The following is a 14074-nucleotide window of genomic DNA, read 5'->3' as shown; positions in this document are numbered from 1 at the left end:
TCTGTTGGGGGGCGGGGGCTCTGTGGGGTGACAGGGTGGAGGGCGGGGTTGCGGGGGGGTCTGTTGGGGGGCGGGGGCTGTGGGGTGACAGGGTGGAGGGCGGGGTTGCGGGGGCTCTGTTGGGGGGCGGGGGCTCTGTGGGGTGACAGGGTGGAGGGCGGGGTTGCGGGGGGCTCTGTTGGGGGGCGGGGCTGTGGGGTGACAGGGTGGAGGGCGGGGTTGCGGGGGGCTCTGTTGGGGGGCGGGGCTGTGGGGTGACAGGGTGGAGGGCGGGGTTGCGGGGGCTCTGTTGGGGGGCGGGGGCTCTGTGGGGTGACAGGGTGGAGGGCGGGGTTGCGGGGGCTCTGTTGGGGGGCGGGGGCTCTGTGGGGTGACAGGGTGGAGGGCGGGGTTGCGGGGGGCTCTGTTGGGGGGCGGGGGCTCTGTGGGGTGACAGGGTGGAGGGCGGGGTTGCGGGGGCTCTGTTGGGGGGCGGGGGCTCTGTGGGGTGACAGGGTGGAGGGCGGGGTTGCGGGGGGCTCTGTTGGGGGGCGGGGGCTCTGTGGGGTGACAGGGTGGAGGGCGGGTTGCGGGGGCTCTGTTGGGGGCGGGGGCTCTGTGGGGTGACAGGGTGGAGGGCGGGGTTGCGGGGGGCTCTGTTGGGGGGCGGGGGCTCTGTGGGGTGACAGGGTGGAGGGCGGGGTTGCGGGGGGCTCTGTTGGGGGGCGGGGCTCTGTGGGGTGACAGGGTGGAGGGCGGGTTGCGGGGGCTCTGTTGGGGGGCGGGGGCTCTGTGGGGTGACAGGGTGGAGGCGGGGTTGCGGGGGGCTCTGTTGGGGGCGGGGGCTCTGTGGGGTGACAGGGTGGAGGGCGGGGTTGCGGGGGGCTCTGTTGGGGGCGGGGGCTCTGTGGGGTGACAGGGTGGAGGGCGGGTTGCGGGGGGCTCTGTTGGGGGCGGGGGCTCTGTGGGGTGACAGGGTGGAGGGCGGGGTTGCGGGGGCTCTGTTGGGGGGCGGGGGCTCTGTGGGGTGACAGGGTGGAGGGCGGGGTTGCGGGGGGCTCTGTTGGGGGGCGGGGGCTGTGGGGTGACAGGGTGGAGGGCGGGGTTGCGGGGGGCTCTGTTGGGGGCGGGGGCTCTGTGGGTGACAGGGTGGAGGCGGGTTGCGGGGGGCTCTGTTGGGGGCGGGGGCTCTGTGGGGTGACAGGGTGGAGGGTGGGGGCTGGGCAAGGGCTTGCGCTGTTTACATTCAGCTATTTCCAGGGTAACCGCTGCCTCCGCGTCCCCTGCAACCTGGCGACGAAAGAAAACTTCCCTTACGGCCACAACGCAGCGCTCCCAGGCAGCCCGTGCTCCGCATCTCACCCGCTACGCCCTGTAACCTACGTAAATAACTTCAGGAATACGCTTCCCCTCCCCTCGCAAACGCCACCTCGCTCCTGCTTGGGCTTAACAGCGTTACCAAGACAACTTCGTTTTCATCTAATCAGTGTGACATTAGTTCATTGTTAAGGAAACAGCCAATCACTCACCATATCAATCATTCAATCGAGCCAATGAGGAGAGTCCTGAGGAGGGAGATCGCTAATTGTGACGTAAGGTAGTTGAACAGTCTGACCAATAGAGAGCGGACTGGAATTGGGCGGGATTAGCAATTTGAGCGACACCGTTTTAACCGACAGGAGAGTTCTTATTTTGCTCAGCCTCGTTTCTGAGCGGCCATTAGTGGCTGTCGGCAGGGCTGTGGGCGGGGGGCAGGAGCGGTGCGCGCGCATCCGTTGGTATATAAGCGGTGGCGGTTGGCCGCTGTGACGCAGCTACTGTGCAGACCGCTGCGTGACTGTTGCCGTTGAAGGGTGTTGGGCGCCGCCGCCATGAGGGAGATCGTGCACCTGCAGGCCGGGCAATGCGGGAACCAGATCGGGGCCAAGGTCAGTTCTGCCGCCGCCCCCGCGGCGGGCTGGGGGGTTGGTCCGGCCCCGCCGGGGAGGAACGGCTGCCGCAGGGTGGGGGAGGGTTGCCCCGCCCCGCCTGACCCGTGTGTCTGTTGCAGTTCTGGGAGGTGATCAGCGACGAGCACGGCATCGACCCCACCGGCACTACCACGGCGACAGCGACCTGCAGCTGGAGCGCATCAATGTCTACTACAACGAGGCCACAGGTAGGGCTCGGCCCGGCCCCCCCTCCCGCCACCCCCCCTCGCGCCCGGCGGCCCCGCGCTCACGCGCTTCCCTCTCTTGCAGGTGGCAAGTACGTGCCGCGCGCGGTGCTGGTGGACCTGGAGCCGGGCACGATGGACTCGGTGCGCTCCGGGCCTTTCGGGCAGATCTTCCGGCCCGACAACTTCGTCTTCGGTAAGGCGGGGGCCTGCCCGCGGGGCCGGGGGCCGCGAGGGGGGAGGGCGGCACTGGCCGCAGCGCGGTAAACGGTCCCGCATCCGCCTTCAGTTGGAGCTGGTCGCGGGCAGATAAAGGGGAAGTTCTGAGCGCACCTCAGATAAGCGGGTTCAGGCTGCACCGGTTAGTGCAGGGAGCAAAAGTTAATTTGTGGGGGGGGGGCGCAAAGCGGACCCTTTTGAATGCTAACGCTAAGTTGAAAGTCAAGTAGTATGAAATATCTATCTTAAAATACTTGAGTGGCATCTTGTACCTGGGTTGCAATGAGAGCAAGTACTTTAGGGGGGAGGGATTGCTCAGTGGTTTGAGCATTGGTCTGCTAAACCTAGGGTTATGAGCTATTGTGAGGGGGCCATTTAGGGATCTGGGGCAAAAATTGGGGATTGGTCCTGCTTTGAGCAGGGGGTTGGACTAGATGACCTCTTGAGGTCCCTTGCAACCCTGATATTCTGTGATTTTTTTCTGGGTGGGTGTGGAGGCTTCCCTGGTTGTGCAATCATTTGGGGCTCATCCTTCATTTTGCTTGCAAGCAAATGGCTTGCTGTGTTAATCTGAAGTGAAAATGGCTCTTTTCCAGGTCAGAGTGGAGCAGGAAACAACTGGGCAAAGGGCCACTACACAGAAGGTGCAGAATTGGTTGACTCTGTGTTAGATGTTGTAAGGAAAGAAGCAGAAAGCTGTGATTGTCTTCAGGGCTTTCAGCTTACCCACTCCTTGGTGGTGGCACTGGCTCTGGCATGGGCACCTCTTAATCAGCAAGATTCGTGAAGAGTATCCTGACAGGATCATGAACACTTTCAGTGTTGTGCCATCTCCTAAAGTATCGGACACTGTAGTGGAGCCCTACAATGCCACTCTTCTGTACATCAGCTTGTAGAGAACACAGATGAAACCTATTGTATTGATAACGAAGCACTATATGACATCTGTTTCAGAACCTTGAAGTTAACTACTCCAACATATGGTGATCTGAACCATTTGGTGTCAGCAACCATGAGTGGAGTTACCACCTGCTTGCGTTTTCCAGGTCAGCTTAATGCTGACTTGCGTAAACTAGCAGTTAACATGGTTCCTTTCCCCCGTTTGCACTTTTTTATGCCTGGCTTTGCTCCACTCACCAGCCGTGGGAGCCAACAATATCGTGCTTTAACTGTACCAGAGCTCACACAGCAGATGTTTGATGCAAAGAACATGATGGCTGCCTGTGACCCACGTCATGGCCGCTATCTCACAGTAGCTGCAGTTTTTAGAGGCCGCATGTCAATGAAAGAGGTGGATGAACAAATGCTTAATGTACAAAACAAGAACAGCAGCTACTTTGTTGAATGGATTCCCAATAATGTTAAAACTGCTGTCTGTGATATCCACCCCGGGGCCTGAAAATGTCTGCTACATTCATTGGTAACAGTACAGCTATCCAGGAGTTATTTAAGCGCATTTCTGAGCAATTCACTGCTATGTTTCGCCGAAAGGCTTTCTTGCATTGGTATACTGGAGAGGGCATGGATGAGATGGAGTTCACTGAAGCTGAGAGCAATATGAATGACTTGGTATCTGAGTATCAGCAGTACCAGGATGCCACAGCTGAGGAGGAGGGGGAGTTTGAGGAGGAAGCTGAGGAAGAGGCAGCATAAAACCTGTGCAGTAGCTACTCCTGTAAATTATGTTTAAAGCTGTATGAACTCCCTTCTCATTCAGAAACTTGTCTTTATTCATGTCTTTACTGTGTACCTTCCACTTCTGTTTCCTGATGACTTCATGTCAAATGCTGTACAGACACCACAATTAAAGCATTTTTCACAGCGCAGAGTTTGTGTCTGCCCTTTCTGGTAGGCTTTCCGGGTATTGTTCCCAAATGTTAAGGCATAGCTGTGTCTGAAGGCTGGAAAACAAAATATCGTAGTTTATTTTTGCATAAGTACTTGCCTATTTTGCTCTTAATTTTAGTTGGAGAAAATACTAGAACAAAAATGGTTTTACATGTACTACTGTGGGTAAGACTCAAATAAGGATGTCTACTTGCAATGTCCACTTGGACTGAAATAAGACTACTCTGCCAGAGGTGCGGAGTAGTTGTGCATCTAGTGAACTGAAATGCATAATTATAAATACACTTTCCATGTGTTTAGAGAGAACTTACTAAATACCTCTATTGAATACTCTATGCTGTAAATGTTTGCAGCATAAATAGTGGATGGCTTCAAAAGACTAGGTTTGTACTCCACTTGTGTTGTCCCAGCTCAGTGAAATGCAAGGATTTTGTATTTTAAAAAAATTTAATTTGCTTTCAAAAACACCACTGCTTCAATTTTGCAGGTTTGCCTGGTTTTTTTGGGGGGGCTTCTTTCAGGTGAAGAGAACCTGAAATTCCTTCCTGCTGGCTGATAATTCAGAAGTGATGCCCAAGATTCAAATTAGGTGCCTGTTAATTTGGGGCTTTTTGGAAGGGGAGGAGCCTAGGTCATGTCTGATTAATATGGGGGAATCTTCTATTATAATTTTTTGAGGTGAAACCTGAATTTTTAATGATGCCTTTCAGGTCTCATCTGGCTATGTCACCTTTTAAGAGTTGAGCACTGTCTAAAGTGCTCAGAGAAATGAGAGCCTTGACCAATATGGGGGAAGTCAATATACTTGGGGCTGGAGCCCAGTGCATAACTGGAGTGCATAACTGGAGTGCATAACTGCCTCTAGGTGCCTAAGGCACAGATCTGTGCACTGCTGCCACTGAATCCTGTAGGTATCTAAACTCAATGGGCCCTTAAATTTTTGCAGTAGATGCTTCCTGGGCAGCTGCTTTTGTCAGTGTATGTGCTCTGCTTCCTAGTGAGGGAGTAGCTATGTCAACATGAAAAGTCCTTTCAGCATAACCATCAATAGCAGGGTTTAGGTTGGTTTAACTGCTCAGGGGTGTAGTGTGGCTCATTTCATTTTTTTTTAAAATGAGTGATGTAGTTACACCACCTCAATTTCCTAGCATAGACCTGGCCTAAGTTTCTGCTTTTGGGTATGCAGCCTGCAGCAGTTCATGAATATGGGGAACTCCTGTGGGCCCTAAGGTGGCAGGTATACTTGCATGTTGCTTAACTCTATAGAAAATAGCTGGGGGCAGATGAAGGAGCTCTTGGTTTTTAGCCTAGTGTTTAAGGTTATGGGGGAGACCCCCCCTCAGCTGTATTCCCCCCTTCTGCCGATAAGGCAAAGAGCCAGGCATCCAGTCCCCCTACTCCAATGTTTATTTAGCCAAAGTGGACCAGCTTCAACAGGAGAGATTGATAGAACTGCACATCAGAATATCCCCTAGTCCAGTGGTTTGGGCACCCTCCTAAAGGCATACAGAGTCAAGTTCAAATCTCTTCCCCAGCTGGAAGAGGGGAAACTTGAAGTGGGAGTCTTTCACAACTCAGGTGAGTACCTTAACCACTTGGCTAAAAGCTAGCAGGGAGTAGCTCCTGCTGGCAGCTTCCTGCAGAGGAAGCCTGACTCCAGCAGAGGGCTCGTAGAGAATCCCAAGCAGAACTTAGGCACTTCCCTTCAGCCTGGACTCTAGGCATGAACCCCCTGAAAAGGTTGTGACTTATCACATTTCTCCCCTCTTGGCATCTATTGGCTAGTTCAGGTGGCTGTATGTGCTGGCTTGTGTGAATCCCATTCTTAGGGAGCCTGAGTGCTGAATTCAGATTTTGTGAGTCTCAGTGGTTTTCCAAATGCCTTGGTCCCCAATCCTTTGATCCTTTTTTGCCTCTGTGGCACCAGGCTTCTCATACAGACCTCTGAGCTGCAGAGTTTTTTGGAGTGAAATTTGAAACTTTTAAAAAATTTCTAACAGTTCAGTGTTGTCTGATTTCCCCTTTGGACCCCAGGACTGCTTTTGTTGCTTGGAGAGATTGTTTCCTTGGCTCTGCTTCCCCTTTGAGGCATTTGCAGGGGCTGGTGTCCACTGTAGGCTTCAGGAGAGAGGTGGGCCAAGAAAACCCAGTGGCAAAAGGAAAGGTCTGTACTGTGCTCACTCTTCTGCTTGTTCAATGACTTGGTGGAGAGCTTGGCTGGCTCTGGGGATAGTGCAGTTTCTCTCAAGTCAGTCAGGGTGGAGGGGTCATCTTGGGCCCTTCTCCCCCAGGTGGGAAAGGAGGTAGGCAGGATTGGAAAAACTGGCTCTGGGGCAAACAGCTCCTCACCTCTGTGATGGGAGTGATGCCAGAGGGGTTCTGTACTAAATGAAAGAAGGCACCTTGATCTTGCACCAGCAGCTGTGCTGCCTGCAGAGCTCAGTTGGACCATGGCACTGAATACAGCATGGGCACTTCCAGCACTGGAGAAAGCAGTTAAGGATTTTGGGGCCAAACTCCCATCTACTGCAACCCCACTCATACCCCATGAGGACTCCACAGGAAATACTCATCTGCCTCATGTAGATCTCATGCAAGAGAGAGCTGAAGCTTTTGGGGAGTTCATCCCTGTATCTCCTTTCAGATGCACAGAAGGTTCCATGTGTAGGGAGGAAGGCAATAAGACTAGCCTCTTTGAGGACAGGGAGATCATAACTGCTTGAAATATTCTTGGAGCAATCCTTGAGCCTAATTTCACTCCCTGCTCTGAAGCAGGATTATGGGGACAAACTGAGTGGAAATCAAATCAGACGTGAGCTGCAGCTCACAAAAGCTTATCCTTAAATATATTCAGCTCTAAGTACTCCTTTTCTTTTTGCAAATCAAAACTGTTTCCCCTTCTCATGCTCACAGAGGCAAAAGGTCAGATCAATGCAGGAAAGAGCAGCCCATGGATGGGCTGATCCTAGCCACACACATCGGGAATTCTCCTTCAGAGAAGAAGCCCCTACCACACCACCCTGCTGCAAGGCAGTGGTCCTGAGCTCCTCCACCCAGTAAGTGGAGAATGGGGTGCCAAAGGGGGCCACTTTAATGGTAAAAAGAACAGGAGGACTTATGGCACCTTAGACTAACAAATTTATTGGAGCATAAGCTTTCATGGGCTACAGCCCACTTCATTGGATGCATAGAATGGAACATATAGTAAGAAGAGAGATATATACACACACATACAAAGAAGGTGGAAGTTGCCATACAAACTGTAAGAGGCTAATTAAGATGAGCTATTATCAGCAGGAGAAAAAAATGTTCGTAGTGATAATCAAGATGGCCCATTTAGACAGTTGACAAGAAGGTATGAGGATACTTAACATGGGGAAAATAGAAGTTTCTCCTTGAGAAAGATAGAGGGACACAAACCAGTTTCATATAGGATGGGCTGATTTTAATAACAGGAAGTTAAATATGGGGAGGGATAGCTCAGTGGTTTGAGAATTAGCCCGCTAAACCCAGTGTTGTGAGCTCAATCTATGAGGGAGCCATTTAGGGATCTGGGGCAAAAATTGGGGATTGGTCCTGCTTTTTTGAGCAGGCGGTTGGACTAGATGACCTCTTGAGGTTGCTTCCAACCCTGATATTCTATGAAATAAATTTTAATCTCTTGCTTTTTTGTTATAGTCTTAAAGAGAGATTGATTCTCAATGGCTGGTATAATTTGGTGCTTTTAGCTAACCAAAGGGATAGACTGTGTACATATTTATTGAAGCAATTATATAGCTTAACATACATTCATTGGATTCTTTTTTTATATTTTTTATTATGTTAGTAAATGGTACAAGGATCTGTATTGGGACCAGTGCTGTTCAACATATTCATAAATGATCTGGGAAAGTGGGTGAACAGTGAAGTGGCAAAATCTGCAGACAATACACAGTTATTCGGGATAGTTAAGTCCAAAGCTGACTGCAAAGAGTTACAAAAGGATCTCACAAAACTGGGTGACCGGGCAACAAAATGGCAGATAAAATCAAGTGAAAAGTAATGCACATTGGAAAACATAATCTCAACTAGAAAAGGAGTACTTGTGGCACTTTAGAGACTGACAAATTTATTTGAGCATAAGCTTTCGTGAGCTACAGCTGACTTCATCCTGCATCCGATGAAGTGAACTGTAGCTCACGAAAGCTTATGCTCAAATATGTTAGTCTCTAAGGTGCCACAAATACTCCTTTTCTTTTTGTGAATACAGACTAACACAGCTACCACTCTGAAAATAATCCCAACTATACATGCAAAACGATTGGGTCTAAATTAGCTGTTTCCACTCAAGAAAGAGATCTTGGAGTCATCAGGGATAGTTGTATGAAAACATCTGCTCAATGTGCAGCAGCAGTCAACAAAGCAAACAGACCCATTAGGAAAGGGCTAGATAATAAGACAGTAAATATCATAATGCCACTATATAAATCCATGATATGCCCACACCTTGAATACTGTGCACAGTTGTGTTTGCCCAGTGTCAAAAAAGGGATATTAGAAATGGAAAAGGTACAGAGAAAGGCAACAAAACTGCTTAAGGGGATGGAACAGCATCCCTATGAGGAGAGATTAAAAAGACTGGGACTGTTCCGCTGGGAAAAGAGATGACGAAGAGGGGATTGGGTAGAGGTCTATAAAATCATGACTGGTGAGGAGAAAGTGAATAAGGAAGGAACAGTCATTTACCTCTTCACATAAAACAACCAGGGGTCATTCAATAAAATTAATGGGCAGCAGATTTAAAACACACAAAAAGGAAGTACTTCACACAATGCACATTCAAGCTGTGGAACTCATTGCTGGTGGATGTTGTGAAGGCCAGAAGTATAACTGGGTTCAAAAAAGATTTACATAAGTTCATGGGGGCTAGGTCCATCACTAGCTATTAACCAAGATGGTCATGGATACAACGCCACGCTCTGGGTGTTCCTAAACCTCTGCCTGCCATAGGCTGGGGCTAGACAACGGGATGAAGCACTTGCTAATTGCTCTCTTCTGTTCATTCCCTCTGAAGCATCAGGCACTGACCACTGGAGGAAGACAAGATACTGGGTTAGATGAATCATTGGTCTGACCTGGTATGGCCACTCTTATGTTCAGATGATTAATCTTCCACTTTTCCTTCATAACCTAGGCTGTTTACAGGGCTTACAGCTTAGGATGTTTTGGAACTTTTGTAGCATTTGGGATCAGTGCAAAGGGAATGCTGCTTCCATGTTACACTTCTCAAAGTGGATTTGGCTGTGTGCTTTGAGACTAGTTATACTTCAGACTCTAAATTCTTAACTGAAGGGCAGCAAGTGTGCACTTTGCTAGTCCTCCTAAAGCCTGTAGTTCAACAAGACTCCGGCCTGTCTTGTAAACAAGAAGGCCAGACTGCATTTACTCTAGGTTCCAGAGGCGGTCCCTTTCAGTACCAGAAGGCACAGCCCAGCACCTAAACTGACAACGGCTGCATTTCTCAAATTTCTCCACTGAGCTCCTCACTCATGACCTCAGCTGTCAGGTCTTTACCAGATGTGCCTCTTTTTAACGGATGTTGTTGCCAACTTCGAGTACAAGTCCTTCACTGAATCTTCTGTTTTGCACCCTGTTTCCACAACCATGAATACGTCCCAACCACCTTCCCCATCATAGCCCTGGGAACCTGCTCTAAAATTATAACAAACCACCTGCCAGTTGCGTAGCTGCTGGTTATTGCTCATCTCTGCTTGAAATCATGAGACAGTCCTTATACAGATGTGTAGATCTGTGGACACATATTGTCCCTTTAAGATTATGGGAGGCTCCGAGAACCACAGTCACCTATATTTGCAGTTGGAATTTCAGTCCTGCTTTTTTCTCCTCTCTGCTTATGCTTAATTTTTTCCTGTTTCTATGTTGCTCTCTCTCACTCTCACATTGTTTCTTTTCTCCTCTCCCATCAGTTTGGGGAAGATCTCAATTTTTATCTACAGAAGGGAGGGGAGTGAGGGAAGCTAGCTACTGAGACTAGGTGGGGAGGACATGGCAGATGGCTCCACCCTGGGAAGGGGCATCGCAGCAGTTCCTATTGCTGTTCCTTGGCAGCTGGTGCTCTGTGCTTCCCCCCCCCGCCCCACCTGTGTGCTGATGCTCCCTGCCCAGGTGCTGCTGCCCTGTCCCCCACCCCGGCAGCAGGTGCCCCACCCCCAGGCCAGGTGTCTCCTCAAGGACCCTCAATGGCAGGAAGGTGGGGAGAGCAGAACTCTTCCTACTTGCTCCCCAATGGCCAGCCTGACCTAGTGTACCATGGTGGCTAGTCCAACCTTACCTCCTGATCCTGTTCTCACCTTTGTGAGATAATGTGGGGGCAGAAAACATGAGGGGGGGATGGAAGGAAGCATAAGCCCCCCAGTATGTCCATTGCGGGGGCACTAGTTCCTCCCACCCAGTTCTGGGGCCCCAAGCTACAGTGCAATTTAGAATCATAGAATCATAGAATATCAGGGTTGGAAGGGACCCCAGAAGGTCATCTAGTCCAACCCCCTGCTCAAAGCAGGACCAATTCCCAGTTAAATCATCCCAGCCAGGGCTTTGTCAAGCCTGACCTTAAAAACCTCTAAGGAAGGAGATTCTACCACCTCCCTAGGTAACGCATTCCAGTGTTTCACCACCCTCTTAGTGAAAAAGTTTTTCCTAATATCCAATCTAAACCTCCCCCACTGCAACTTGAGACCATTACTCCTCGTTCTGTCATCTGCTACCATTGAGAACAGTCTAGAGCCATCCTCTTTGGAACCCCCTTTCAGGTAGTTGAAAGCAGCTATCAAATCCCCCCTCATTCTTCTGCAGGCTAAACAATCCCAGCTCCCTCAGCCTCTCCTCATAACTCATGTGTTCCAGTCCCCTAATCATTTTTGTTGCCCTTCGCTGGACTCTCTCCAATTTATCCACATCCTTCTTGAAGTGTGGGGCCCAAAACTGGACACAGTACTCCAGATGAGGCCTCACCAATGTCGAATAGAGGGGAACGATCACGTCCCTCGATCTGCTCGCTATGCCCCTACTTATACATCCCAAAATGCCATTGGCCTTCTTGGCAACAAGGGCACACTGCTGACTCATATCCAGCTTCTCGTCCACTGTCACCCCTAGGTCCTTTTCCGCAGAACTGCTGCCTAGCCATTCGGTCCCTAGTCTGTAGCTGTGTATTGGGTTCTTCCGTCCTAAGTGCAGGACCCTGCACTTATCCTTATTGAACCTCATCAGATTTCTTTTGGCGCAATCCTCCAATTTGTCTAGGTCCTTCTGTATCCTATCCCTCCCCTCCAGCGTATCTACCACTCCTCCCAGTTTAGTATCATCCGCAAATTTGCTGAGAGTGCAATCCACACCATCCTCCAGATCATTTATGAAGATACTGAACAAAACCGGCCCCAGGACCGACCCTTGGGGCACTTCACTCGATACTGGCTGCCAACTAGACATGGAGCCATTGATCACTACCCGTTGAGCCCGACAATCTAGCCAGCTTTCTATCCACCTTATAGTGCATTCATCCAGCCCATACTTCCTTAACTTGCTGACAAGAATACTGTGGGAGACCGTGTCAAAAGCTTTGCTAAAGTCAAGAAACAATACATCCACTGCTTTCCCTTCATCCACAGAACCAGTAATCTCATCATAAAAGGCGATTAGATTAGTCAGGCATGACCTTCCCTTGGTGAATCCATGCTGGCTGTTCCTGATCACTTTCCTCTCATGCAAGTGCTTCAGGATTGATTCTTTGAGGACCTGCTCCATGATTTTTCCAGGGACTGAGGTGAGGCTGACTGGCCTGTAGTTCCCAGGATCCTCCTTCTTCCCTTTTTTAAAGATTGGCACTACATTAGCCTTTTTCCAGTCATCCGGGACTTCCCCGGTTCGCCACGAGTTTTCAAAGATAATGGCCAATGGCTCTGCAATCACAGCCGCCAATTCCTTCAGCAGTCTCGGATGCAACTCGTCCGGCCCCATGGACTTGTGCACGTCCAGCTTTTCTAAATAGTCCCTAACCACCTCTATCTCCACAGAGGGCTGGCCATCTCTTCCCCATGTAGTGATGCCCAGCGCAGCAGTCTGGGAGCTGACCTTGTTAGTGAAAACAGAGGCAAAAAAAGCATTGAGTACATTAGCTTTTTCCACATCCTCTGTCACTAGGTTGCCTCCCTCATTCAGTAAGGGGCCCACACATTCCTTGGCTTTCTTCTTGTTGCCAACATACCTGAAGAAACCCTTCTTGTTACTTTTGACATCTCTGGCTAGCTGCAGCTCCAGGTGCGATTTGGCCCTCCTGATAACATTCCTACATGCCCGAGCAATATTTTTATACTCTTCCCTGGTCATATGTCGAACCTTCCACTTCTTGTAAGCTTCTTTTTTATGTTTAAGATCCGCTAGGATTTCACCATTAAGCCAAGCTGGTCGCCTGCCATATTTACTATTCTTTCTACTATAATTTCCTCTGGTTAAAGAGGCACACACAATTGTTGAAATCAGTTCACAGTTTAGGCATGCTGTTTGAGTCCTTGCTGACACTGAGCTTTCATCGAGCAGTCTCTGCAAGTCAAGAGTGTGCAGCTGGCTGGGAGACTAGGTGCTCCCATTCTTGTGGCTGATGTCTTGGCCTGAGTAATACACACGTGTTGCCGCTCAGCTGGACAACAGCAATGCACTGTAGCTGGGCATGAAGCTATCAACCCTGAGGATACCTGATATATGACAGAAATGTCCTGGGCAGGGTTTGCTGTCAATAACGCCATACCTTTGGCACAATGGAATTATCTACAAGAAGGAAAAAATTCCTTTGCGCAGGAAAAGTTTTTTTTTTTTCCTGAGACACCAGTCCAAGGCTGTGGAATGGACTCATGCAGGATCTAAGAACTCACTGTTATCCATGCCTCAGCTTCAGCTAGACAATGAGAAAGCCACTTGATGGCATCTTCAAGGATGGCTGAAATGGAAAATGAAGTTGGATGCTATACTTAAGGCGTTTCACGCCACACCTTCTTGTACATTGAAGAGGAGAGGTGGCAGAGTAGAACTCTGGGGTGGAAATCCATGTGAGATCACCTTTGGGGCAGGAAAACAATTGCCCAGTAAAGAAACAAATCCAAAATCGAGCATCCTCATTCCTGTCAGGCTCCACAGGCAAGATATAAGCATCTCATGATCACAGGCAGCTGACAGGTCTTAGAGCCACTTTTTTAGTATTTATCCATGGTGGAACAGTCATTGGGCCAGAGAGAATGAGACACAGAGAATGATTTTGTAGTCTAGTAGTTAGGGCAGCCACCTATGAGGTGGGAGACCTGGGCTCCAGTCACTCTTTAATTAGTTATCCACAGTGCATTAGCGAGAGAGCACCATGTCAGAATATTCCCTAGCTCAGTGGTTAGAGCACTCTCCTGAACAAAAGGAGACCATGGTTCAAGACCTTTCATTCCCTTGGCTCCCACATCCCAGATGAGTGTTCTCACCAATGGGTACAAGTTGTTAGTGGATGGCACCACCTTCTCTCCTGTTATTTAATGTGGAATGAGGCAGGCCGTCTACCTCGTTGCCTCAAGAAATGCCTTAGACATCTAACATGGACTGCTAAGCAGAGATGGGCACCTGCCTTCAGCCTGGAGTTAGGTGCCTATCTCCAAGAGAGGGGCAGGGTTTAGCACACACCTGTCTCATCAACATCTCCCATTGGCTAGCTTAGGTGGCTCCTGGCTAAGCCTTTTGTGGATCACATTCTAAGGCACCTGTCTTTGCTCATTCATTGTATAGGGAGCTTGGGTGCCTAACAGCTTGGTGGATCAGTGTTATTCCTGTTTTTTCTATGCA

The 14074-nt window shown here is 49.9% G+C and overlaps 1 protein-coding gene across 1 annotated transcript; it reads left to right on the top strand.

The window, feature by feature from the left end:
- The first annotated feature begins 1738 nt into the window (after positions 1-1738).
- Positions 1739-9070, top strand: TUBB4B (tubulin beta 4B class IVb). Its single transcript, XM_073314492.1, is given in 9 exon segments — positions 1739-1907; positions 2030-2072; positions 2075-2137; positions 2220-2330; positions 2950-3081; positions 3084-3116; positions 3119-3226; positions 3229-3732; positions 3735-9070. Coding segments are annotated over 9 exon segments (1323 nt in total). The 5' UTR covers positions 1739-1850; the 3' UTR covers positions 4007-9070.
- Positions 9071-14074: the final 5004 nt, after the last annotated feature.

Source organism: Lepidochelys kempii, chromosome 16 (genome assembly GCF_965140265.1).
Source record: "Lepidochelys kempii isolate rLepKem1 chromosome 16, rLepKem1.hap2, whole genome shotgun sequence".
Classification (NCBI taxonomy): Eukaryota; Metazoa; Chordata; order Testudines; family Cheloniidae; genus Lepidochelys; species Lepidochelys kempii.
Note: the sequence above shows the minus strand (reverse complement) of the source record. Positions and strands in the feature narration are given on the sequence as shown.